Source organism: Capra hircus, chromosome 22, assembly GCF_001704415.2.
Source record: "Capra hircus breed San Clemente chromosome 22, ASM170441v1, whole genome shotgun sequence".
In the NCBI taxonomy this organism is placed as follows: Eukaryota; Metazoa; Chordata; class Mammalia; order Artiodactyla; family Bovidae; genus Capra; species Capra hircus.
Genome location: NC_030829.1, coordinates 5,258,409 through 5,285,925, shown reverse-complemented (window position 1 = coordinate 5,285,925; position 27,517 = coordinate 5,258,409). Strand labels below are relative to the sequence as shown.

At 44.4% G+C, this 27,517-nt stretch overlaps 1 protein-coding gene across 3 annotated transcripts in view; it reads left to right on the top strand.

Annotated features, from left to right (window-relative positions):
* Nucleotides 1-27,517, top strand: part of GADL1 (glutamate decarboxylase like 1) — a 191,729-nt gene that overhangs the window by 43,753 nt on the left and 120,459 nt on the right. For 2 of the 3 annotated variants that reach the window (XM_018038444.1, XM_018038443.1), the window contains exons 3-11: nucleotides 575-701; nucleotides 3,465-3,555; nucleotides 6,898-7,004; nucleotides 7,686-7,801; nucleotides 13,400-13,479; nucleotides 13,600-13,654; nucleotides 18,406-18,522; nucleotides 23,385-23,449; nucleotides 23,739-23,820. In XM_018038444.1, coding sequence (XP_017893933.1) covers nucleotides 575-701; nucleotides 3,465-3,555; nucleotides 6,898-7,004; nucleotides 7,686-7,801; nucleotides 13,400-13,479; nucleotides 13,600-13,654; nucleotides 18,406-18,522; nucleotides 23,385-23,449; nucleotides 23,739-23,820 — 840 coding nt within the window. Of the gene's footprint in view, nucleotides 1-574; nucleotides 702-3,464; nucleotides 3,556-6,897; nucleotides 7,005-7,685; nucleotides 7,802-13,399; nucleotides 13,480-13,599; nucleotides 13,655-18,405; nucleotides 18,523-23,384; nucleotides 23,450-23,738; nucleotides 23,821-27,517 lie in introns of those variants that run through there. The other variant, XM_018038445.1, reaches the window with a different exon arrangement.

Genomic DNA, 27,517 nt, shown 5'->3' with positions numbered 1-27,517 from the left:
CCCAGGCTCAGAGTTCAAGCCACACCCAGCAGACTTCTCTCTTCAGATGGGCCATGGGTGCCCTTGTATCCCAGCCCCTGCTTGTCCTGTTCCTCCTAGAAGGCCCCTTGCATGAGCCCCCTCCCTTATAATCTTTGCTTGGTTCTTTAGTTGTTCATTCAGCAAATCATGTCCGACTCTTTGTGAGCCCATGGGCTGCAGCAGGCCAGGCCTCCCTGTCCCTCACTAGCTCCTGGAGTCTGCCCAAGTTCATGTCCATTCACAACCATCTCATCCTTCATCACCCTCTTCTCCTTCTGCCTTCGACCTTCCGCAGTCTTATTTTGTGCCACTTGGATGTCGGTGCTTCCAGGACTTCTTCCGAAATTGAGGACAGAGTCCCCTGCTTTGTTGCCACAGCATGTGCGTTACCATATGTCAGAGCTCTGGTCCCAGGGAGCTGTGCTTGTCCATTTGCATCTCTGTGTCTTCCACTCGTCTGGAAGCTTCGCGAGGGTGGGGCCCATGTTCCCTACATCCTCTCCACACCTGGCTCCCGTGAGTGCCCCGTAACGTGCTGTTGCCGAATCCCCAGGTCTGTGAGTGGCGGCCCCCTGAAGAGCTGAAGCGGCTTCTCGACTTGGAGCTGAGGGACGCGGGAGAGCCGCACCACCGGCTGCTGGAGCGCTGCCAGGACATCATACGCTACAGTGTCAAGACCAGTAAGAGCTCCCCCTCCCTTCATCTGTGCCGCAGACAGTTCTTCCGTTTCCTTTAGCATGCGTTTATCCCATAGTCGGGGCGTCCCCGGTGGCTCAGCAGTAAAGAATCTTCCTGCAGTGCAGGAGACGCAAGAGATGCGGGCTCAATCCCTGGGTCGGGAAGATCCCCTGGAGGAGGGCATGGCAACCCACTCCAGTACTCTTGCCTGGAGAATCCCATGGACAGAGGAGCCTGGCGGGTTACAGTCCATGGGGTCGCAAACAATCAGACATGATAGAAGCGACTTAGCATACGCAGACCTCATAGTAAAGCTGGCTGTCAAATTCTTTATGGATGAGAAACCTGGATGAAAAATAGTGGTTCTGAGGCTTTGACGGTGATTCCTCTAATCCCTGGTACAGATGTGTTGTCAGGGCCAAAGATAGGTTGATAGAAAAACTGATGGTGTTAAGCAGTCTTATATAAATACTGTGCTCCTCGGCAATCCCCATCCTCCATTTATAACCAAGACCAGAAATTATGACTGCTACTTATCATTTCTTATGTTGGTACCAACTGACAAATGGTAGTTTGATTATAGAATTGGTGGGGATTTTAAATCTTGACCTCCCAGAATATCGCCCCTCAACATGTTCCAGAGACTGTCTTCCTATAAACAGGGATAGATTTATTTGAAGAGTATTCTTAGAGTTGGCAAGAACCAAGTTATTTTATCCCATCTACCGGGATCAAGAGATAAAAACCTTTCAGGAGGTACAATAACGCTTAACCACTGTGATCTTTTGTAAATGCAGCAACATGATATTTGTTTTGTGCTTAAGTCCTACTCTGACTGACTGCTAATATACTATACACCCAGTGAATAAGTTTCAAAAGTAGGGGAAAAACTTTCCAGAATATGCATTTCTCAGTGTGATATAAAGGTAATCTAGTACTTAGGACCATACAGGCATTATGCTTTGTGAGTTCTGACACTGAACTAAATTTAGTGGAAAGAACATAATAAAATCCTGGCTAAAAATAATTGGTTTATATTCCCTTAGGAAAGTCTGATGCATGTATCAAAAACCCAGTTAGCATTTCAAAAGCAAAGATACATATCTCATTATTATAGTGCATGTCAGAAGCACAGAATGACATTTAGTGCAGTAGATTTTTCAGTTTACTGGATATTTTCCATAATGTTACCATGGAAATCAATCATAAATTAACATGGAACTAAAAAAAAACTTATTAAAATTACTTGTAGCAATGTCGGGTTTCCTTTGCCAGATTAGAGGAAGTTTGCCATGTTTTATACAAAAAGACATTTTCTTTTGAGCCCTTGTTTTTCACTGAACTAGTTTAAAGGAAAAAAAATGCTTTGAGTTGCTGTGAGAGGTCACTAACTAAAATGATTCCCAAATACCCACATTTCTAAATAGGCCCCCTGCCTCTTTATTCTTCATCGTGCTGGGCTTCTTATGATTGAGAATGTCAAGCCAGCTGTTAGCCTGGAGTTTGGTGTGAATATTCACACTGTGTAAAGCCAAGAACCTTTATGAGACCTTTTATAGGAGGGAAAAAATAGAAAGTTGGAACTAAAGTTTTTCAAGTCTTAAAGGCAAGTGCCTTTGAAGCCCGTTGAATCAGAAAGTTTATGTAAGCTGCGCTATGAGTCACATCTTACTCCAAAGACAGGATGCCAGCTGCACTGTAAAAAAATGGTCCAATCTGAAAAATTAAAAGGCCACTCACTGCCAAGAGCCTGAAGTGAACCCTGTCAGTAAGTGAAATGTGTTCAAATTAGGGAGATTGACATTGATAATCTCAGAAGGTAAACGTAGCCTCAGGCTTTTTGATATGTGGACAGATTGCTCAAATAATCCCTTTCTCAGGCTTCTGGTTTGGGTCTGGGTTGTATTTAAAAGGAAACAGGTTGGAATTCTCTGGTGATATAGCAGATAGGAATCTGCCTGCCAATGCAGGGGATACGAGTTCGATCCCTGGTTTGGGAAGATCCCACATGCTGTGAAGCAACTAAGCCCGAGCGTTACAACTGCAGAGCGCATGCACCTAAGCCGGTGTTTCGCAACAAGAGACGCCCCTGCAGTGAGAAGTCTGTGCACTCCAACTAGAGAAGACCACCCCCTTGCTGCAACTAGAGAAAGCCTACGTGCAGCAACAGACCCACTGCAGCCAAAAAATAAACAAACAAATAAAAATTATTAAAAGAAAATGAAATAAGTAAACCAAAGATCTCAAAAAAGTGCTCAAGTTTTGCTTAGAAACGTTCAGTAGACAGGCTTACGAGTTGGATCTTCAACATTTGGTTCCCTTGTACATGATTAGATTTTAAATTTTTTTAATTGAGATATAGTGTGCATTCGGTAAAGTGGACAAATCTCAGGTGCTCAACTCAGTGAATTTGTACATATCTGCATGTAAGTGACCATCACTCATATCAAGGTAGAGACCATTCCTGGGACTCCAGAGGCTCCTTAAACCTGGTGCTAATCAATGTCTGCTTGCCAGAGGTACCCAGAATTCTCACCTCTGGCAGCATCAGTCAGCTTGGCCCCATATTGAGCATCATATAACTGGAGTCATGCACTGTGCGCCCTCTGTATCCAGCTGCTTTCATTGTCTGAAGGATTCACTTATGTTGCTGCTGTATCGATAGTTTTCTTTCTTTTTTATTGCTGTGTGGATTAATATTCTTCTTCAATAGTTCTCTTTCTTTTTTATTGCTGTGTGGATTAATATTCTGCTCCAATTTACAGACCATCCAAGATTTTTCAACCAGTTATATGCTGGACTTGATTATTACTCTCTGGTGGCCAGATTTATGACAGAAGCATTAAACCCAAGTGTGTAAGTACATTTTACCGGAATTTTACACTGAATATGGATTAGGGATTTTGTTAAGTAGATGAAGTTTTATTTCATGAACTTCTGTTTAATTGTTTCATTTGTGCAATGTCATCATAAATAATGGAAGCGGCTTCTGACGCTTAGCAGTATTTAGAGAGCAGTTTGATCTGATAGTGGTACTGTGAGATGGTTAAGGCAGGAATTCTCTCCACTTAACAGATGAGAAAATCGATTAAGCAACTTTTCATTTATTCCTGCATGAAAAGCCATATCTGGGCTAAGGTGCTGGAGAGATTCTTTGTGTAAAAGCAGATATTAGCTTTGCCTTCATGAAGCAAATAATCTAGGTATAAAGATGCTGCATGCAAATTAATCCAAATGATCTGCACAGATGAATGTCATATTTTCAAATGAAGGGAGGTACATGATGCTATAATTATACATGGGACAATTTTTCCTAGTTGTGCACTCAGGGAAGTCTTCTTTAAGCAGGTGACAGCTAAGAGGTGAAGAATGAGTGGGAGTCAGCTGGGTGAAAAGAGGAGGAAACAGCATGGACAAATGCCTTGTGGCAGGAAACAGCCTGACATAGCTACGGACTGACAGCCAGCGTGGGGAAGCTGAGAAAACTGTGAGGGGTGTCAGGGGGATAAGATTGGAGCCAGACATGGGGCACCCAGTGGTCCATGTTCATGAGTCATTCTAAGTGCAATGAAAAGCCTGTGAAGATTTCCAAATCACCAAGTGACATTTGCTTATTGAAAAGATCACTGGAAATATAGAACGTGGGTTGGAAGGGTGAGGTGCCTTAGTCAGGTGAGGGATGACAGTTGCTTGGATTTAGAGAGAAGTGGTAGGAATCGAAAAAAATGTGTTTGGAAGATAAAACAGAAAAGCCTGGATAACATACTGGATCTTGGAAATGGGAACAGGAGGGAAGTTTATAAGATGATGCCTAGGTTTCTGGCTTTCATAGTTGGGTTGATGGTCTTGTCAAGTCATTGAGATGACAGTTTTCAAGTATACAGTGGAAAAAGCAAGAGCAGTAATTCAGCTTTCTTTCTTTCTTTCTTTTTTAGTAATTCAGTTTTCAATTGTGAGCATTTGCAGTAATTTCGAAATGTCTAAGGGTATGCTTTTGGAGAGTTGAGATATACATGGGCCTGGAATCCTGGTATTTTTATGAAATTATAAATTCAGGTGTTACTGGTCATGGATGAGATTCCTTAAGTCAGGCATTCGCAGCTCCTTCTGCTCTTTGACTCAACCTGGGAGCTTTAAAAAAAAAATATTAAAGGAAAATACCACCCTCACCCCCCACCCCACCAACCAAGAAAAATCCCAACAGAGACCAGGTAAATCTGAATTTCTGTCAGTGTGTCCCAGGCACTGATACATTTTCATAGCCCAACAAGTGATTTTGGTGAGCAGGATGGAGACACTTCCAGTAAAATTAAACCAGGACCTGGGAGAAGCAGTGCCTGCAGGACAGAACACGGAGGGAGGCGGGCAGAGGGCTCAGCCTGGCCTTGAGGGCGTCTGGCACTCCCTGGTTGGGAGGCGGAGGGCCCACCTCAATGGAGGGAGAAGGAGGAGAAAGCCCAGGGGAAGTCTGGGGGCCACGGAGGAGAGTGTGTCCAGAGTCCTGTTGAGTGTTCAAGACAAAGACTGACAAATATCCCCTGGATTAACAATATGGGTGTCATGGGTGACTTCCGTCAGATAATTTTTTGTAGAATATTCAAGACAATCCCAGATACCAGGTTACAATGGGTAGAAGAGATAAGTGGTAGGAAAGATAGTAAAATTACACAATTCTGTGACCCTTTTCTTGTAAGTCCTGGGATTTTTCTAGCTCCTCATCTGGGTTCTTTTACTGAAATATTTAGAGGCTTTTGAAGTATTGAATTGCTGAACAGGCCCCTCAAAATCTCACTAAGCCATGAGCACATTCTGTATCACCCCCTCCTCCACCTCCAGGTTTATAGTTGAACTAGTTTCCAAAGACAAATTTAATAGTATTTTTTTCATACTAAAAAGGAAATGATTATTTCCCTTTTATGTGTAATACATTTTTTTTACATATGTCCCATTTTTCACACTTTAAGTATGTTAGTTTCTTAAACATGGTTGAAAATAGAACCTAAATTGTTGAAAAATGATACAACGTCTGTAGAGTTCTTGGCACGTAGGGAGGTGATACACAGTAGGTGTTCTTCTTTTTCCCCTCTTTACTAAAGTTTTTTTTTTTCTTCTTCTAGATGTTAGCATAATCGCATTAAATTCCATGACTATAACTTTAAATGTGGCTGTTTAGCTTACTTATTTAGAGCACACATTTATTCAGATTCAATTTAGTGTCATCACAGAATTGTTGGAGAAGGAGATGATACAGAGTAGCCATCCTCCAGCTTTCTGGAGAAAGAAAGAATTGTTACAAAATGGCCTGGTAACTGTCTCAGGCTGGGCTTCCTGGGCAGCTGCTCTAGATGGAGCTTCCTGAGCAGAGTGTTTATTAAGGGAAACCCTTAAGATCTCTGTGGGTGCTGGAGGGGAAGGAAACAGCTGGGCAGAGTTAGGAGTCAAGCCACCGTGCAGGCTCTGAGACTCCGCTAGCTGGCTCCATGGGCCTCTGGAGCTACCCTGGCCCTGCAGGGTGTTCTGGAGTCAGGACCATGTGGCCAGGCCTAGTTGGTCCTCCAGATGGACCAGTCATCGGGTATGGATGACCACAGGACATGCCTAAAGGGGGTAACTTAGCAATGCTCCCTGCTGACAGCATTCCAACCCTCTGCCACAAACCTTCACAACAGGGATCCAGGTAGCACTTTGTAGTCAAATCACCACACTGTAAGAGAAGTCCATAGTGCTCTTGACATTTGTACCAACACGGGAGTGTGGTGGAGGAAACCCAGGCTCTACAGCTGACTGCCAGGGTAGCTCACGGTAGTAGCCTAATAAACCTGGTTGCCACGACAATGGTTTTTCTTTAACCAACCTCCAAAACAGCATCCAAAGAGCAAAATGGCCACTACTCATGGCTAACACAAAGACTACAGATGCACTGCTTTGATCTCGCCCAGTGGAAGCAGAAGTTTTCTGCAAATTAAGACTTCGAAGTAGCTACTGTCCCTCGCGCACCAGCTACCGGCATTTGTCCAGCCGTGACCAGCACCGTCACGGTCTCTGTGTATTTCTTTATTTCTGAAGGATTCATTTCCAAAGACTCTACCCACACTTCAGCAGCCACTTGGTTTAATAAAACGATGTGCATTTCTTGGGACTCCATAGGGATGGTTTGACTCTAGTCATAGAAGTGAAGTGTTTTTTATATCTATCTAGTTATACGTATGAGGTGTCCCCAGTGTTTCTGTTAGTGGAAGAAGCGGTTCTGAAGAAAATGATTGAATTTATTGGCTGGAAAGAAGGGGATGGAATATTTAACCCAGGTAAGTACAATTAGTTATTGCCTCCATTAAAGCATCTTCAATTTTATTCCTGCCTTAATATGAGGAACAACTCCCTGCAGGTTTCCACATGACAGAAAGTTAGGTATGAATCATGCTACTTGGGGAGGATCAAGTTTGTGCCTTTCTCCAGAGTATGATATTTTGGATAAATGCTACAGAAATGACGTACATGCCAACAAGTGAGATGTCTAAAATTTTGGATCTATATCCAACACAAATGAATTTATCTACTGGTGGGAAGTTGAAGGGCTATTACATGTTTACCAAGCTTATCAAGTCATTTTACTTGAGAAGTTTCCTGAATTGCATTTTGTTTCCCCTACAGTCTTTCTTGGGGACCAGGGAGGAGCACATGCTGTCATTTTATTGATTAAAGACAGAAAGAATATTGTTACTGTTAACTGTGGAGACCCGGGTACCAGCCCTACATCCATAGATGGAAGCTTTGAGTTTAGAAAAACTCTGGAATGAGAGGATAGACTAAAACTTCTGGAGTTGGGGATGAGGATGTGAAAGGAATGGGAGGGGGGTGCTCCCTTGACTTTGACAGTCATTTGTCATTAGACAGGCGTGCCCACAGCCATCCGTGCCCCCCACTGTGGCTGGCACTCTGGGGACAATAACGTCATGCTATCCATGTTTCCGCTTTTGTTTTTGCAGGTGGTTCAGTGTCCAATATGTATGCCATGAATTTAGCCAGATACAAGTACTGTCCTGATATTAAGGAAAAGGGGCTGTCTGGCTTGCCAAGATTAATCCTTTTCACATCTGCAGAGGTAAAAAAAAAAAATTATTTTTACAGATTTTCTGAAAATGAACATGTCATGGAAGAGGGCTTGTTTGTTTGGGGGCTCCCAAGGGTGCGTTTTGTCAGTGTGTAAGTCATGTGCCTATGTACAGCGTCATATTTAATTCCAAAAGAAATTCTGATGCATTTGATATTGTAAGCGCTGGCCACCCTCTTTTGTATATCACCTTTATTTAAGATTTATAATCTGTAACATTATTGGAGCAAAGAGAACACTTAATTTCAAAGCGCCACCTCTTTCTGTGAATCTCTGCTTTGAGTGTCTTATTTATTAGACTTTATGTGATTGCTACTGATCTCAGGTCTGTCTTCTGCTCCCATTTCCTTGTGAAACTGATTGCGTTGAGTGGCTAACATGAGGGCCCTTCGAGGAAAGGGAGATATTCAGTAACAGTGACATCACACAGGCACACAAGGGGATGTAACCGCAACCCCCACTGAAGTGAGAGGTCAGCCTGTGGGTGAGCGTGCAGGCATGGGGCTAGGCTGCCTGGGGCCAGTTCCTGTCTCCACTGCCTACTCTCTGAGTGACCTGGGTAAGTGGTGAATCCTGCTGTAACGCAGTTTCCTAACTTATAAAGATGAGTGTATCAGTTAGCTCTAATATGTAACAAACTGCTCCTCAACCCAGCAGCATGCAGCTATAGCCAGACACGGCACTCAGGTTTGGGGACAGCCGAGCAGCGCTGGGCTTGCCTGGGCCATGGCTGCCCTGGACGTGGCTGGGCTGGGCTGGGCTGACAACAGGGATGCTCCAGCAGGCTGGCCCACCATTGTCATGGCAGCGGTGCCGGTGAAAGACAACTCAGAGACACACTGGGCCTCTTGAGTTCTGGGCTCAGAACTGGCACGTTGTTTCCCCCTCACTTTCTTGGCAAAGTAAGTTGCATATAGGAACCCAGATCCAAGAAGTAGGGAAATAGACTTCACCTCTTAAGGAGACTCTGCAAAGCTGCCCGGAGACGGGATTGGATGCAGGGGGCGGCGAACAGTCTGGAGCCATAAAAACGACCCAACAGCCACATGAGCTTAGTTGTCACCAGAGATCGAATGAGTTAGAGCGTGTAGAGTAGTGTCTGGTGCATACTAGACAGAAATGTAGGAGGAGGAGAGGGCTTTCCGGGTGGCGCTAGTGGTAAAGAACCCACCTGCCAGTGTACAGTGTAGGAGACATGGGAGACACAGGTTCAATCCCTGGGTCGGGAAGATCCCCTGGAGAAGGAAACAGCAGCCCACTCCAGCATTCCTGCCTGGAGAATCCCATGGGCAGAGGAGCCTGGAGGGTACAGTTGGTGGGGCCGCAGAGTCGGACCCGACGGAGCGCCTTAGCACACATGCCCTCAGGAGGAGAGAACGACCCAGCTACACTAACATGGGGCGCAGCTCAAATGCTGTCTTACCTGGAAAGGATGCTTTTTATTTTTTCTGTTTGTGGTTCCAGTGGGGGCCTCTGTCCATCCCGCCGCTGCTTTTTCCCCACGTCCCCTCCTGTACCTCCTGTCAAACACATGAGATGGGCAAAATTTGACAGTTTTCTGCTAATTCCAACTGGACTTTCCTGAATCTGTTACTCTCTTCCAAGAGCAGAAGTTGTCTTATTATCACAAAAGTATCATCTGTGCAGGAACCTGACCACCCCCATGTGTTTCCCCTGTCCTGCCTGACCACTGGTTAGCTCAGCACTAAATGCAGAGTGGACATTGAGTTGGGGGCAGACAGGAGGGATCACCTCCTCTGAGATTCTGAATTTACCTCCCCAGGCCCTTCCTCACAAGATGTTCTTTCTGTAGCAAAAGGAGAATATTTAGGAATGTGGACTTCTAGGGGGAAATGCTTGGTTTCTTGAGATGATGATGGAGTAGAGCTTCCTGCCTGGATTCCAACCCTCAGTATTTCAGGTGGAGGAACCCTAGCATATCAGAAATGCAGAGTCCCTTCGGCATTTGAATCGCTATGTCCGTGCCTGGAAAGGCTGATTAAATAGGGGCCCTGCTATCAGCACAGGGCTTTTACCTTTGCCTGTTTTCATTCTTCATTTGGTTTAAAAGGTACCAGAGGAACATCCCTGGCTGTCTGGTGGTTAAGACTCTGTGCTTCCGCTGCACGGGGAGCAGGTTCAACCCCTGGTCAGGGAACTAAGGTCTTGCATGCGATGCGGCGTGGCCAAAAATAAATTAGTTAAGAATAAATAAATAAAATGTACCAGAGTTCTTTTATGGAATACTTGCCCTGGAAGTGGGGAAGAAATTCTGTGGAAGACTAGAATGAAGATGATGCCTGGGGAAAACCAGTAACACAGGTATAGCTGGCAAATTGGGCATGAAAAGAAACTGAAACTTTGTGGAGCTGTGAAACCGAGAGCTGAGTATTTTTTAAAATCTCTGTTGGAGATGTGTGTGCGAAGAGGCAAAATATACGCTTTGGCTGACATGCCAGCAGAGGATGAAGCCAGAAAACCAGACTCAACCTGTGTCTCAGTCTGCTCAGCTGCTCTGGCAATATACAGAGTGTGTGGCCGAAACAACCGACGTGTATTTCTCAACAAATCTGGAGGCCGGGACCTCCAAGACCAAGGCCCTGTGAGATTAGTGTCTGAGCCTTGTCAGAGGGGACCCAAAGAAAAGGGAGCTTTTGGAGAAAAATAATTAAAGTAAAAAACATTTGTAGCTTCATTAGCAGTTAGATATGAATGCTAGTGTTAAAGAACCCACCTGCCAATGCAGGAGACGTAAGAGGTGCGGGTTCGATCCTTGGGTCAGGAGGAGCCCCTGGAGAAGGGCATGGCAGCCCACTCCAGTATTCTTGCCTGGAGAATCCCACGGACGGAGGAGCCTGGCAGGCTGCAGTCCACGGGGTCGCAAAGAGTTGGACACAACTGAAGCAACTTAGCACATGGGAATTCCTTAAATTTAGAGAAATCTTAGCTTTGTCATTCAAATCATTTTGGAAATCAGCATGAAGTAGTGAATGTTGTCTGCCACTCAAAAGCGAGGAGGAAGGAAGCCCTTTTCACTCCCAGGCCAGCAACCAGGTGTCCTGGTTCCTCTCCAGCAGGGTCCAGGCTGGGATGAGGCAGTGAGGTGAGTAGAGTGCATGTCTCAAGGCCACACCTTCTTAGATTTTGCACTGGAGGTGCCTCACCCGCTCCACCCCCTTAGCGGCCCTGCTCTCTTGTGAGGCTGCCCCAGGCTTAGGACAGGGTGAGCAGGTGCTTTCCAGGGTGTCTCCAGGATCCCGGCTCTGCCTCTTGAGGAATCAAGCCAGCTGCATGCTCTTGAAGAAGTCCCTATACTTCCTTTTCTTCATTTCCTAAGGCGTGACGTTCACGACCCTGCTCTCCCCCCCACCTGAAGCTAATCTGACCATTGCACAAGTTAACATGTTAGGACTCCGAGCGTCCACAACAGCCCATGAGCGCGGAAAACTGCAGTGCTCTGAGAAAATCAAGGTCACGGAGGAAAGCTCTTCTGGAACCAGGAATGAAAATTTCCATGCAGTCCTGTCTTTCATGTGGGCACTGGCTGTCTTGCTTTATAGAAATAAATGCCTGCTGAGAATCGTGCACCTTCTGTGGGACAGTGAAACCCAGGGCAAGACTGGATCTTAGAAGGACTCACTACTCTTCTGCCAGTGAAGGGAGCAGGCATTCTTACGTCTAAATGCAGCTGTTACTTCTGAACTCCGGCTTCTAGGTTTTTCCTTCCCTTGAAACTACTCGGTATATCTGAAGCATCACCCTTTCTTTTTTTTTTCCCCCTTCCAAGGTTCTTTTCCTCCTCTGATGTTTTCAGATGTTTAGATGTCAGTTTTTCAGGCTTTGGAAAAAAAAAATCTGTCCTTATGCATTTGAGATTGCCATTGGACTCCCAGTTTGTCCAGAGATTCCCAAAAATAGCTCCAGAAGCTGTTCTTATTCTGAGGACAAGTTTTTCATTCAGCAGATCCATTGATTGGGGATATGGTGCTATTTTTCAGGGCAAAGCAGTGTGATTTTCCTTACTGGCAGATGTCAGTGGGGGTAGGCTGCTATTTATCATTATGAAATCAATAGCTGTTTGGTGCCAGAGGCCCCCAGTCTCTGGTGAGAAATAATTCACCTTAGTTGTCACCTTGGCTATGGTGGACCGATGTAGCAAGTCGAGAATTAACTATGTTTTCACGTACATTATTACTCTTCACTATGCATGTATTCTTGTAACAACCTGAAATGAATGCATCCTACAGGCATTTTGAATGCATCCTATTCGATATTTGGAAATTAATTTTTTTAGGATGATGTCATTTCTCCCGATGGTGTTACTTCGGCATGTATTTTTATAGAGTTAAAAAAAGAGCTCTCCATAAAACTCTCTTGACAAAAGAGGGAAAAAATTACCACATTTGAGGGAATATATCAAGTTAAGTGTGAAAGCATGACTACTTCTTTAATGCATTCATATCTACAAATTAAATTATTAAAGTGTTTTTGGTACAGTAATGTCCTTTAGCGCCTTCAGTTTTTCTGGCATGAACAAGAATTAACTGACCGCCTGTCCACATTGATGTATAAAGAGAAACATCTCCAGTGTTTGAGTGCTAAGTATTTTATAGGATTTATGTAGAGAAAAAAGGCCCAACAATCCAGAGTATATACTACTATTTGCCAATAAGAGATAGACAAGACCTAATTCCAGAGCCAGCTCTTAGCCTCGTTCCTGCCAGGGCTATATGGCATAGTATATCTGTAAGTTAGTGTTACTTCTTAAAGTTGTATTTTGTTTATTTACTTTTTGGCTGCACCACGCGGCATTTGGGATCTTAGTTCTCCAAGCAGAGAGTGAACCTATGCCCCTGAAGTGGAAGCACAGATTCTTAACCACTGGACCACCAGGAAAATCCCAGACTTAGTACTTTTGTTATTGTGATTTTAGCCACATTCCCTTGTGTCTAATTTCAGTCTTACAGTCAGTATTAAACGAGTCTAGTCAAGTATCTGATCAGCATGTATAACTCATTGTTCGCTCTTGAAAACAGTTTCTTCTGTGGTCTGTGATTACAGTTTTTGAGACAGAGTCTTGATTACCCCTTAGAGGGTTTTTGAATCAACAGTGGGCTAGATTCTGTTTCCATTAATACTGAGTTTTATTAGAAGCATCAAGAGAAACTTTTCCTCAGTGTTTCGGAAAACAACCACCTTTGGTGACCAAGTTTGTTCATACACCAGGCTCTGTGCCAACTGTTTACATGTATTAACCATTTTAACTCCATGACAAGCAGATGGAGGAGGCACCCATATAGCCACTTTATAGATTAGCAAATTGAGGCTCGGAGAGCATGCATTCTTTGCTTAAGGGTCCATATCTGGAGGGGAAAACCTGGAATTAAATCCTGGTTTCTCGGATCCCAAGGGAAGTCAGTGTTTTTAACCACCACGCTGAAGAGCTCAGTTGAATGCTTTTTATGTTTTAAGGCAACACAATTCCAGAGATTGGCTCAGCCGTGCGACGCACACCCATGTAGCTAATGAGCAGTACCTTTTTCATGCCGTGTATCCGTCTCTCTCTCCCCCTCGCCTCTCTGAATGTAGTGTCATTACTCCATGAAGAAGTCTGCTTCCTTTCTTGGGATTGGTACTGAGAATGTGTGCTTTGTGGAGACAGATGGAAGGTAACGGGGACAGGATCCAGAAGCCCGGCCGGGGCGGTGTTGGGGGGGATCGATGCCATTTACAAACTGTCCCACGTCTGTTCACTGCTGAGTGTGACTGTCGCATATCTGTTCTCTCAGAGGTAAGATGATACCTGAGGAGCTGGAGAAGCGCGTGCAGGAGGCCGAGAAAGAGGTGCGTGGGCGAGGAGAGGGTGGGAGGGAAACGCGCGCGGGTCTGGGCATGAAGGGGAGGACGCGGGGCAGTGGCCAGGCCCCTGTCTGTGTCGGGGAGAGAAGAGGTCCCCTTAGGGTGGACGGAGGGAGCTCATCTACAGACGTGCTGTATCTGGTGCTTGCTGTGCGTGTTCTGTGGAGCTTCTCGAATGTGCTCATTCCCAAGGGGCTGGAGCCTACTACACTGATGCCACCCTGTACCAGGTCCTTGCCTAGAATAAGCTTCAGAACCTTGTTCTGGCCTCTCTTGCTGCTGTATAGCTCCTAACTCTGAGGATGCTTAGCCAAACCAGTTACCTCCGGGCTGCATCCAGGATGGTTTCTGACTTCTTGATCAAACGATCCTCCTGGGCTGTTTCCACGTGAGGCCCATCCGTAACTATCACCCCCATTGGGTCTGAGCCTAGTATTTCTGCTCTGGCAAACTGCCCGCTCTTCCTTGGCTTCCAGAATGTTTGAAAGCTGGCCTGCCCATTGCTGGGGGAGGCAAGGCATGGCCCTGGTCACCTGCTCTACTGCAGCAAAGCCTGGCCCCGATATCTGCTTTATTTTCAAGCCTGACATCAGCCATCTTGCTTCTTGGGCCAAACGCCTGATGGATTAGGTACAGCCACGTCTATGTATCCTTCCCATCCCCTGGAAGGCCCGCGGCCAGCAAAGCTTCAGACCCTTCTCCCATCATTTCCAAATAGGCGGCAACAGCGTCAGGTGTTTTCAGATTTTGAGCTGTGATAGAAGTTTCTCTGTCCTCAGAGAGCTTCATACTGAGGGATGGGTTCTTTTATTTTTAAGTTTTAGCATTATATTTCTGTTTTTCTGTTCTTGTGCTCTTTATAATTTTTAACTTCTCCAGAATTCACCTTATCTGGAGCATGCTCGATCACCGTATTTGGTTTGATATTCTCTATTTAAACGTTCTGCTTTTATTGCAGATGTACTGGCTTCTGGTGTGTGTCCTTAGATCTATGTTTTTAAAACACTCCGTTGACAAATGGATTTGGTAGCTGTCTTGTGGTAGAGGTCATCCGATTTCTTTATCTTCTTGAGTAAAATTCTACATTGAAACCTGTTTGTTCTGCTGTGGACTACAGATGTCACCCTTAGCTTTATCTATTTTTAAAAAATCTAATTGTATCTTTTTCTACAGAAGCTCCCATCAAAAGGAACTTATGTTGTTACTGCTTGTTGGCAGGGAATATTGACTCCGCTTTTTGTATGGTTCATATGATTCCTTCCTTCCATCCTTCCTTCACCCTTCCCTTTCTTTCTTTCTTGAATTTTCAACTTTTCATTATGGAAAATGTTAAATATATATATAACTAATATAATGAGATTACACATACAGGTCATACAACTTTCACCATCATTAACTTTTGCTCCCATTCCCTCCCAATACCACTGGATCATTCTGAAGCATATCCTACACATTATGATATTTAATCTACAAATAATTCAGTATATCTGTAAAGGATACTTTCTCTTTAAAAAAAACAAACAAACATAACACACTTAAAGAAAGAATAAGCTCTTAACGTTATCCAGTATTCACTCATTAGATTTTCTCCCGTTGTCCTTTATAAAAAATAGCTGGTGGTCTGAATAAGGATTCATATGAAGTCCACTTGTTGCGTTTGACTGATTTATCACGTAAATGTTTTCCCACCCGCAGCCTTCTTTTCCTCTATCCCCCCCTGCAATGGACCCACTGGAGAAACCAAGTCCTCTGTCCTGTAGAGTTTTCCACATTGTGGATTTTGTTGATTCCGTTGAGAATTTGCCTTTAAGTGCTCCTATACTTCTCCATCTGTTTTCTATATTTTCTGTTTGGCTGTTAGATATTGAGACTTGGGGAGGAAGTCTTCACGGGTGGCGTTTTGCCCTTTAGTCAGCAAACGTCTTGGGGCCCCTTTTGTGATGACAGTATTAGTCCATCTATCACAGAACTCTGCATCAGCCTCTCTCCTCATGGACTTTGCTGCCATTTGTTGGCATTGTCTAGACCCACTATTTCATTAGTGATGTTCTAGCTAATTCTCTCATTCCTTCTTCATTTAGTGGCAGGCCTACTATCATAAACATTTTTGTTCCTTCATCCCTATTTAGTCACCCTAAGGAACAGTTTGAACAAGCCAAGACAGAATCGATATTTTATTTTTCCCCTTATTTACCAATTTTCACAATAGTGAGTGAATTACCAAACATTCTGAAAGATAGCCAAACAGTTTTTTATTTTTAAAGTATCATGAAGAACTCATCTTCTAAAATACTGGATGGATTTTATTCCACAGCAGTCATTATTATTTTCATCGTTCAAATTTCTGTTTGTTTTGACAACGAAAGTCCATGAAAGGGGCATATCTGAAGCTGAAAACTTAAAAAGGGAACTGTTTAAAAAGTAAGAATTGCTTTAGGCACATTTGAAAGCAGGGCAGCGAGGTTAGAGTTGGTCTGTCGTGGTTTCCTTTCATCAGTTGAAACCTGAGCTTGGATTCACTGAGGGCAGGTCTTGCATCCATTCTGAGACCTTCATACCTCATGACGAGTTTCTTTTCCTCAGTTCTCCAGACCTAGTTTCTTTTTGTTTCAAACTTTTTAATTTGTGCCGTTCCAGAGGTAGCAGATAGTACATCAACTCTGGTTTTCTTCTGGGATTCAATTCCCTGACCAACCACAATCAATTTTTTTAATTGATTGAGCTGTGACCTTTGCCCTGATGCCATTATAAAGATGATGAAACCCACAGAAGCAGCAGAGGTTCCAAAGTACTTATTTTTTTAAAAAAAAAGACTAAGATGATCGCTGAATAAGTGGAGGTATTTGTGTGTATGAGCATTTGAAATGACAAACTTTGTTAGAGAATTCAGCTGATTGGCAACACACAATCAATATTCTTTCCACTGAGTTTTCTCATTAATAGCATGAGATACGAGAAAGGGAAAAAAACATGGAAGGTTAAATCCAGATTACAAAAGTTTAATTTCTGGGTCTTGTATTTGTAGCTAGATTGTTAAAAGGGTGAGGAAAACTCATTAATGGGCTATAATAGCTAGCACCGATATTTTTCACAATTGACAGGATGTCATAGAGTTTAAACGGAAAGCCCCAGCATTAAAGACACCTTCAATGGTTTTAGTAAATTACTTTTTCTGTTGCTTTCAATGACTGATGTAAATTCGGTCGCATTTCATTTAGGTCACGGGCATGATAAAGACATAATCCGTTGGTAGTTGATTACAGGACAGAAGCCCTGAAGCCCGTGGTTCCCAGGGGCTCTGTCAGCCACAGGCCCTGCTCCCAGGAGGCTCAGCGGGCTGGCTTCCAGGGCTCAAGGCCACCTCCCCACACCACCCCCCATTGCCGTGATGCCTGTGCACATCCGCCTGGAGATGTGGGCTAAGCGTCCTTGCTCTAGATGGCCTCCATCTGGAAGCCAGGAAGTCATGTCTTTCTGTCAAAGGTCAGCTAAATTGGAATGAATCTGGTCCAAGCAGAACACCCCTGTTGTTAAGTGGGACATAAAATATTTTATAAGAACAAGTGTCTTTCAAGATAAAATTGAGGGGAAAAGGACTCATCCTAAAATGACTTTGACAAGTAAGCACTGTTGTTCCTGACCCCTGGTGCTCTGGATCAGGATTCTGCTTTCACGCCCTACCCTCATCTTTGTCTGCAGACTTTCCCCTGAAGACACTTCCGCAGAGAGAAGCAGCACACCTTGGGATGGCTCTGTCTGGAAATAGCCTCGTGTGCTCTCTTCTTCGTGGCTGCCCTAGAGCCTCTCGTGGGGCCAGGGCGCCTGCTGGGCTCGCTTGGCAGGAGTTAGCATTCCTGTCCCCACGTTCCCCCTTGCCTCCCATTTCTCAGGGTACCTGCTCTCTCTGCAAGATGGAGCTGTGGGCTAGATGAGGAGGAATAATCGTGGCAGAAAGACACACGTCCTCTTCTCCAGCACATTCTAATAATTTTCTCTATCATGACTCTCATTTGGGGAGTGCAACCCAGTGAGGTTACTGTATCCCGTCTGTCACCAGGTTTGTCCCCAGCACAGCCCTTGCCTTGTAGCTACACTTCCTTCCCCAGGTGACGAGCAGACAGGCCTGGGAGGCTGTGGTCTGTCTCCCAGGCCTGTTCCTTCTTGTTTGGGAGGTGCTAAGGGGGTCTCCCTGGGAAGGAGTTAGGAATCACAGAGCAAGCCATTTTGCCATGGCAGTTGAGCTTATTCACTTTCTTTTTTAAATTTATTTATTTACTTGGCAGCACCAAGTCTTAGTTGCTAGCTTATTCAGTTTCTATCTGGGAAAGCTAGAGAAGACTTAAGAAAGAAAATGAGTGTAGAGAGAAGAAGGAGGCATGTGGAGTTGGGACAAAGGAGCCTATTATCATGGCATTTTCTATTTTCTTAAGCTATTTGTATGGCAGCCCACTCCAGTATTCTTGCCTGGAGAATCCCATGGACAGAGGAGCCTGGCCAGCTGTGGTTCGTAGGGTTGCAAAGAGTCAGACACAACTGAAGTGACTTATCATATCAGGCCTGTAGGTAGCCCAATGTGCATGGAAAAATGCCTATAGGAAGAACCACCACTCACTGAATGAATGTTTGTCTCCAAAGAAACCAGATGTATAACCCCTGTGTTAACCTACCTACTGTGCCACGGATTCTGTGGTGATGATGACGGTTCTTGAACTCTGACGTGTGGGTGCTTCTCGCAGGGCGCAGCTCCGTTTCTTGTGTGCGCCACGTCTGGTACCACAGTGCTGGGGGCCTTCGATCCTCTGGATGAGATAGCGGACATCTGTGAGAGGCACGGCCTCTGGCTCCACGTAGACGTAAGTTCACCCATGTGTGCCCGTCTGTTAAACTGTGCAGCCTTTCTGCAGCTTTGGTGGGAAGTTTTTCATACTCTTAGGAGCTAGACATGAGCTCTCCAGCTATTTGTATCTAAATGAACGTGTATTTCTAATCGGGACTTCCTAGGTGGCTCAGGGGTAAAGAATCCACCTGCCAATGCAGGAGACACGAGAGATGTGTGTCCTCCTGATCCCTGGGTCGGTAAGATCCCCTGGAGAAGGGAAATGGCAGCCCACCCCAGTACTCTTGCCTGAAAAATTCCACGGAGAGAGAAGCCTGGTGGGCTGCAGCCCATAGGGATGCGAAGAGTCAGACACGGCTGAGCGCAAGCAGGAATATTTCTGATTAGGGGAGATAAACATGTCATATCATGCTAGGTAATAAGGAAGAGGCTACCCAAGACTCGATGGGGATTTCGTCTTAGTTTTCCACGTTTCCTCTTATTCCTCTTGTCTCCTGGATAATTTCCTTGGATCTACTGTCATTAAGACAGCACAGTATGGGGGACCCCTTCCGCACTGTGGAGTCAAGAGGCTGATTTAGGATTCAAACCTGCCTCCTCTTCATTGTGACCCCAGCTCGCTGGGTTTTGGTTTCATTTGTAAAGAGGGAAATGAGTGCCTGATGTGGTCAGTAAAGGATCTTCTAGCTCTAATGTTCTGGGATTCCAGCCAGCTGGGAAACGCCAAAAGCTGCATAGCTGCACTGCATGCCGTAACTAAAACAGCTTTTATCTGGATCTATCACAGATAGCTATTGGAGAGTGGTTGGGATAACATATATTCTTTATAATTTTCTAACTTAAAGGGTTGGCCTTTTTGTGTAGGTCCAGGGGTTGCTCATAATGTTGTTTTCCTTGATTAAAAGTAACTTAAAGTTCTACTTAATCAGGGTTAAAAAATTGAGTTCAGCTGGTTAAGAATGCTTGTTGAGCTTTCTGACTTTGTGTGTGGATGACACCAGCAGTTAATTAGTTTGATTCAACCTGGTAGAAAGAACCATTGAACCCAAAGATGAGACTTCAGGGAACTTTCCTCCAGTGAGTGAGTGGTTCATACCTTCCTTATCAGGCAAAAAAAGGACAATATTTTTGACTCACTGAACATTTGTTTGGGGCATACACCTACACCTAATTCTATAGTTTGGATGATTGAAAGTAAGGTTTCTATGATATAATATCAAAAGAATTTTTTAGCAACTCAAAGCTTTCATTGAATATATACTAATATTTGGTAAAAGCAGCAATAGTCATATGAAGCTCACTAGAGTTATAGGCTTGATTAGTATGCAAATAGCAATATGTCAGGTAAATTATTTGTGACTTCTTTAAATGAGATTGTAGGATTTGTATCTGTTCACATTTCAACTTATATGTTGTTGGTTTTTATAGACTTAGAAGTATAATAATACATTATGTCCTGAAAGATAATATGAAGTGAGTACTTTTGTGACTGTGGAAATAGGGGCAAAATCAAATATATGAGCAGTTATACTTAAACATTCTACTCTCATAAAAGAAACATCAAATATGGATTATATAGTTTTTGTAAAACAGAGTAACTACAGCAGTTTCCAAATTGGGAATGATGTTAAGAGATTTATGGAGCTTAGAGAGAATTGTGATTGATAAGATGTGAATGAAAACCTCTCTAGATTTTTTAAAAATCAGAGGTTGAATTTTTTAAGAAAACCCTTTTATAAGGGAATATTTGAACCACGAAAATTGTTCTGTTTGCATGTATGTAGTATTCGATTAAATTTGACAACTTTTTGTGTGACTTATTAAAGAAATTGGCTCTAACACTGAGACAAGACTCACTCACCCTCTAATATTACAGACGTCATTCTGTGAATGAACATTTTTTAAAATGTTATTTATTTTTGGCCGTGCTGGGTCTTCGTTGCTACCCACGGGCTTTCTCTAGTTGCGGCAGCTGGGGCTCCTCTTCAGTGCTGTGTGCAGGCTTCTTCTGTTGCAGAGCTCGGCCGGCAGGCACACGGGCTCAATAGCTGCGGCATGCAGGCTCAGCTGCTTCACACGCGTGGGGCCTTCCCAGATCAGAGATTGAACCCACATCCTCTGAATCCTTAACCACTGGACTCCCAGAGAAGTCCCATTGAAAAAATTCTATGCAGGAACATGTAGCTTTTCTTGAAGAAACTTTCTATACCAAGTTTATTAATTTGAAAGATAAAAAATTAATAACATTACAGTGATAACTTTGGCCTGTTTGAAGTTTTCTAGACGATATTTCAAAGAGCCTTTAAAATATTAAAAACTGGTATTTACTTGGGTTTCTTTTTAAAAATGAAATCAGGATTGCTTGTTCTGCATTTTCCTTAAAACCAACTTGGCCAGCATGTACACCGTATCTTATTATTTCGAAGATACACATATTTTGTTTACATCTTTAATATACCTAATTGGTATGTTGATGTCATATTTTTTTTCTTTCTCAGCAGTCCACAAAAAAATAGTTCCCTTACATCTGATAGTATCTGAAATTTGGTTAATCACAATGCATTTTTAAACAACTGAATAAGAAAAACCTTAGTCGTGTTGAAAGTTTTGGCTGTGAGAGCCGGGGTTATTGCAGCCTCTGCCTGAGACCAGGATTTCAGGGCTAATCCAACTCTTCTCTGAAGCAGAGGCTGTGGCCGCTGCAAATCCTCACGCTCCCCACCGCACTTCCATCCCGAGTCCTCGTCCTAGAGAAGGTGGCAAAGACTACCCTTAAAATCGGGGGCTTTTGGAGCTGCCGTCTTTCCATTCCACCCTGCCTCCACTTCCCTCTCAAGACTAGCCCTACGATTTAAGATTATTAACTAGTTACTTAAAGAGAAAAACATAGGCAAACAGTCCCCGTGGCATCTAACTCAGAGGTCCATAGTGACATCCATTGGTTTGATGTGGCGAGCTTTGGAATGACGAAGTTACAGAGGGAAGCCAGTATAAGGAGGACACTGGCATTGGGGTGTTGTGTTTCTCCTTAGTCCTTTTGAGGAATGCATTTGTGGCTGACCTGTTTCTAACCCGGCCAGTACTATGCTGTGCTTAGTTGCTCAGCCATGTCCAACTCTTTGAGACACTGGGGACTGTAGCCCGTCAAATTCCTCCGTCCATGGGGATTCTCCAGGCAAGAATACTGGAGTGGGTTGCCGTGCCCTCCTCCAGGGGATCTTCCCAACCCAGGGATCAAACTCAGGTCTCCCACACTGCAAGTGGATTCTTTACTGTCTGAGCCACCAGGGAAGGCCCCAACCATGCCTAACCACCCTGTAAACAAGTGAACTGATGCCTTGAAAGAGCTCCTGGGATTTTGAAACTGCAGTCCAGCTCCCTAAGATGGGCAGAACATTGTCTGCTTCTTGAGGAGGAGGAAGAGGCAGAGGGCAGTGCAGGGGGCAGCAGGGAGAGCGGCTGTGTGAGTTGGGCAGAAAGGGTGAGAGTACTGGGTGTGTCTGAGTCTTCCTGACTAACCCTTCCCCTAGTTGCCACTGGTAGGTTCTCAAGAAGTTGAAGGATATGAGAATTGAGAAAAGCAGGCAACTTAGAGTTTAGGGTGTGTAAGAGAAGTAAAAGAACCTAAAATGTAAGTGATTTTCATGTTTGAGAGGGTCAAGTTCTTAAAACGCAGGCCTGGGAAGGCTCAATTAGCAGGTTCAGATCAAGTTTTCCCAGAGGCCAAGGGCAGTTGCCTCCACAGCTCAGCCTTGGTCACACACGGTCCATCATGCATGACGGTGGGAGACAAGGGCAGGGACAAGGGGGCTTGGCTGACAATCCTGATCATCGGTCCCTTACCTGGGAATCTTGAGGACGTGTCTGTGCACCAGTTTTGGCCCACAAACCTTTGGGAACTTCTGGGATGATTGGAGAGTCTAGTCCAGGGAAGCAGGGCTGGAACGTGAGGCAGTCGAGGTTCCTTAGGGTTCATTGGGCAGATAACTGTTTAAGCAAAGGAGAGGAGAGCTGAGAATAAGGAGAGGAAAGGAAATCCCAGAGTCAATAAGCCTGGAGGGGAGGGAGGAAGAATCAGTGTGAGCAGTAAGAACATCAGTTTGGTACTTGGAAATTTAATGAGACATCCACTCCCAGGACCATGTGAGAGCCCAACTCTGCAAGTGAGCCCCTCTTAAGGGTGCAGCCTGGTGACTCGCTCTCCTGCCCCTGGCCAGCCCTGAACGGGAAGGCTGCTCTTGCGGCCACTCTTTGCTGTGTGCCAGTGAGCTCGGCTTTTGTGATGCTCTGAGAACGTGGAGACCTCTCGTTTCCTTCCTCCTCCACACCCGTGGCGCACCCAGTCTTGCCATTTCTTTCCATATGATATTGGGCTCTTTCTTAACTTTTGCTGGAGCTGTCAACATTGGAGGACTATTGTGTACTTTAGATTCTAAGATTTTAGAGTGTGTGGACTGTGTCTTTTGTCCACAGGCAGCTCAATGAGTTACTTACCAGTCTCTTTATAATGTGGGGATTTAATTCCTAAGCGTCACTGGAGACCCTTCTGTTGCAATGAGGTTCAGATCACCTGAGCAGAGCTGGTGATCAAAATTTCCCAGAGTCCATTGGGAACTCAAGCCAGGGCTCTGTGACAACCTAGAGGGGTGAGATGGGGTGGGAGGGGGGCGGGAGGCTCAAGAGGGAGGGAACATGTTTACCTATGGCTGATCCATGTTGATGTATGGTAGAAACCAATTGTCCTTCAATTAAAAATAATTAAAAAAAATTCCTAGACTCCATGTTGGTTGAAACTGACTTACAGTATCAAATGACAACTGGCTGGTGAACAAATAACACTGAAATAACGTGGTTTGGGTTGTATCACTGTCTCAACAGGCTTCTTGGGGTGGCTCAGCCTTGATGTCCAGGAAGCACTGCAGGCTCCTGCAGGGTATCCACAGGTAAGCGTGGTTTCCCAGGCCTGGTGCATTTTCTTCAGGCAAGGGGATCTCTCTGGACTTTGCCCACTTAGGTGACATTTTGATAATAGGCCCCAAACTAAGCACTTTTTTGCTTAAAAAAAAAATCTCCAAACAACAAACTCCCCAAACCACTCACACCAGGAGGCCTCTGGAGCGCTGACTTGGACGTGAATACTGAAAGCACCTGCAGGGGGTCATAGCATTCTTCCCACCAGAGGAAGCTGAGTCTCCCCTCCTTACCCTGCTTTTCCTCTGTTTAACGTAACAGAGCTGACTCTGTGGCGTGGAACCCACACAAGATGTTGATGGCTGGGATTCAGTGCTGCGCTTTCCTCGTCAAAGACAAATCTGTGAGTTTTCCTCTTGTGACCTTTGGGCTTGGAGGGGGGTGGATTACCAGATTGGGGTGGATTACCAGATTCGCATTTTTGCTTGTGTTTTGTGCCTGGGGCCAGAGGTAGATGACAGTCTTTGGTAAGTGTTGATGGATCAAGTGGAAAGATGAATGGGCCCAGAAAAAAGATGGAGTACTTCAGCTCAGGTAACCTGTGTTTGATTTAGGTGTTATATAATCTCATTAGTTATAGCTAAATGGTCTCCCTCGCTCTCTTTGGGGTTGTATTTTAAAGCTCAGTTTTAAACATTGCCAAATTATTTCCCCCTTGATTAAGTCCAGGATTTAAGTTATCTTGAAAATTCTCCTCCCTGAGAAAGGAGAGCAGATGTGTGTCACACATTAAATTGAATGCCTAATATGCTTAGCTGGGGCTTAACAGCCCGTTTTTATGGGAAGACGTTGGTTCAGGGCTGATCTCAAACCCTGATTTACTAGAGGACTGCCTGTCTCAAGCGACTGGCACTTAGCTTCTGTTGGAACACTGGGGAGTGCTGGAGACTGGTCTGGATCGCTGTGAGGCAAGCAGACTGAGGTTCCTCTTGGTTCGAGGCGAAAACCCTTTGCTTTCTGTGGGTTAAATAAGGATCCTCGTGGGCCGTGGCCCAGGCTGGGAAGTGCCGCCTCATCCTTAGAAATGCCTCCTCAAGATCTGCGCGCAGCGTGTGGGTGATCTTTCTCAGCCATCTGTTTACATCTTTTCCTTAGGGGACTCCCTGTGCCAACGCTAAAGTCAATTTCTCTTTTTAAGGAATTTAATTTCAAACGACAACCATATTTAAAATCTGAAATCTCATCTTGTCTGTGTCACAACTTTCTTTAAGAAAATATTCTGTGGTATTTGCATGTCACTGAGTGCCCTTTGTGTTTCGAGATGACCAGAGAGAATGCTCATCAGAAACTATGGACAGATTCTGCATCTTGGGAATATGAATCTATCCCTTCATGTTTTATTAGATTCGCTACTCTGGACTGTGTTCAATGCCATTTAATTTTTATTAACTTAAGTTTTTAAATAGTAGAGTGACTGCATGTTATAACTGGAAGGTGGTTTAAGATCACTATACTATTTATGAACCAAAGAATATATTCAACTTGCCTACAATCCCATATATAGGACATGAAAGAGTTCGGAGTAAATCAGGTTTTCCTGTGGTCCAGATACAAGAACAAAAATACTATGCCGAGCATCCTTCAAGTGCCAGGCATTTTACATCTGCTTTTCCCCTCATCCAGTCATCTGGATAACTTCTTTATCTGTTAGTGTGATGCTCTCAGGAGTGGAAAATTTAAACCCCAAATTCTATGACTCTTCTTTTAAATAACTTTCTAGCTTTCATAAATTTTTCTTGTTGAATGATATTTGGAGTGATTTATCCAAGAATTGATTTACATTCATGTCCTTGAGGCAACTTAAAATTTTCTGGATCATCGAACTCTATAACAGTGGTTAAAATTTTTTTGGTGAAGAATTCATTCCTGGATCCCAATGCAAATTATAGTCCCCATGTCTACTCACACGGCGGGGATGAAGAGGTTAGGAAAATTGCGTTCATGGTGCAGAGCAGCACTTTCCAAAGCTGCCCCTTTTTGATGAAAGACTGTTTTCAAATTAACTGGAATGCAGAGTTGAACCGTGAGGCATGAGAGACGACCATCAGCTTAAGTTCTGCGCTGGGAGTTTTCTCCCCCTTTTGTACCTGGTTTCTGCCTCTGATGCTCACCCGTACTTTCACGTGCTCTCCCACCGCCAGCTGCTTCCTACATAGATCAGGCGCAGCAGTGGTGCTGGGCTTAGAGACAGATGAGCTCCCCATAGTCAAAGGGTATATGATCTCACAGAGGGGACAGTGAACAAAGTGAGCCTGCCTGTCGAATTGTTTGATTACTGATTTGATAAGTGTTCTGAAGGCTGTGTCAGACATAGTTAATTACGTATTCGCCAGCCATCATGACCTCCCTTCTGTCTCCTGATGCTCCTCTAACCAGCGCCCCTTGACAGCTAAGAGTCACCCTATGACACGGAGATGATGAGGGGAAAATGTGAAACAAATGTTTTGGTTTCTGAGAGAGTTGGTATACACAAGAGCAGAGCCTTCTTTCCCCTTTTCTACCATGAAGGCAGAAACAGTGTTGTGTCAGACCGTGATGTAGGGAGCTCTGACAGCCACTTTGTAGCCAGGAGGTGATGACCCTAAATTAAAAAGTGACAAGCACAGAAGAGCAGAACAGAAAAGGGGAAAGTCTTGGTCTTGGATGACATTGTATTCACTTTGGAAGTGCTCACTTCCAGAGTTTTTGTGATATGAGGTACAAGTAAGTATCCTTATTGCTGTTATTAATAATAAAACTTCTTCCACCAGGTAATCTATTACTTGAAGCTGAATGTCCTGGTATCTGAGACAGAAAGCAGTATGTTACTCATGCTATAAAGCAGACCTGAGAAGTCCCAGAGGGAAGGAACAGTGTGTGCAAAGTCTTTAAGAAATGAGGGTCCTTTTTTCCCTTTTTTCTTCTTAATTTTAGAAACTGAAAGAGGCTCAGTGAACAATGAATAATGCTAAGACTGGCATGAGATGAGACCAAAAGGTTAGGCAGTGGATGGATCATGCAAGGTCTTAGAGGCCATTTGAACAATTTTAGATTCAATGTTTAGAAGTGTAAGAATTTTAAAAGCAAGGAGTAATCAGGAAAGGTTTCCATTTAAGACAGCAATTTGGAAGGGAACAGAATAGATGAGAAGAGAAAAGGCTTGCAGTGCCCAAACAAGAGCTGATGGTAGCGTAGATGGGAAAATGTGATAAAATTCGAGATGTATTTCAGCTACCAACTAGACCGGGCTGAACTCCCAGTTATATATGGGACACGAGGAGGGAGCAGGTGCCGTGGTTGACCCCCGATGAGTGACGCAGCCGCTAGGTGAATGGTTCCATGTAAGGAGACAGAAGTGGCTGAAGGAAGAGAAGATGCTAGAGGGAAATGTCTTAACTTCAACACGGGCTATGCGACGTTTGAGATGCCGGTGAGGGATGCAAATGAAGGTGTCATGTAGGCAGCTGACACATGGATTCAAAGCTTGGAAAAGAGTTCTGGACTGGAAAACCAACTTAGGGATTGCTGAATGTAGGTGATGCTTGAGATCAGAGTGGAAGGGCTTGCCTTAGGGGGAGCTTTGGAGTGAGAAGAAGAGGGAGATCTTAGACCTGAAGAACTTCAGAATCTGAGTTTGGAATAGAAGAAGAGGAACCCGCAGGGAGAGAAATTTGAGCTGGAGCGGCCAGGGAGACAATAGGAGGACTAGCAAAGGGTGATGATCAGAGAAGCGTATTAGGAGGAGCGTAGCTGAAGCGCCGCTTCCTGAGAGAAGGCTCCCTGACTCACCGGTGCCACCTCTCCCTCACTCCCTCTCAGAGCCCATTCCCTTCCTCTGAAGTGCTGTCCATTTGTGATTATGATTTCTCACGCCTTAACGTTCCCTCCCCTAGGATGTAAGCTGTATGCAGGGAGGGACCAGGTCAGTATACTCACTACTGTACCCTGCGTGCTGAGCAAGTCCTCCCAGAACGAGGGAAAAATTAAAATTCACTGGAAAAAAAGAGAATAATTGAGCACATTTAAAATCCTCACTAATGTCTGCCTTCGTGTCAACAGTA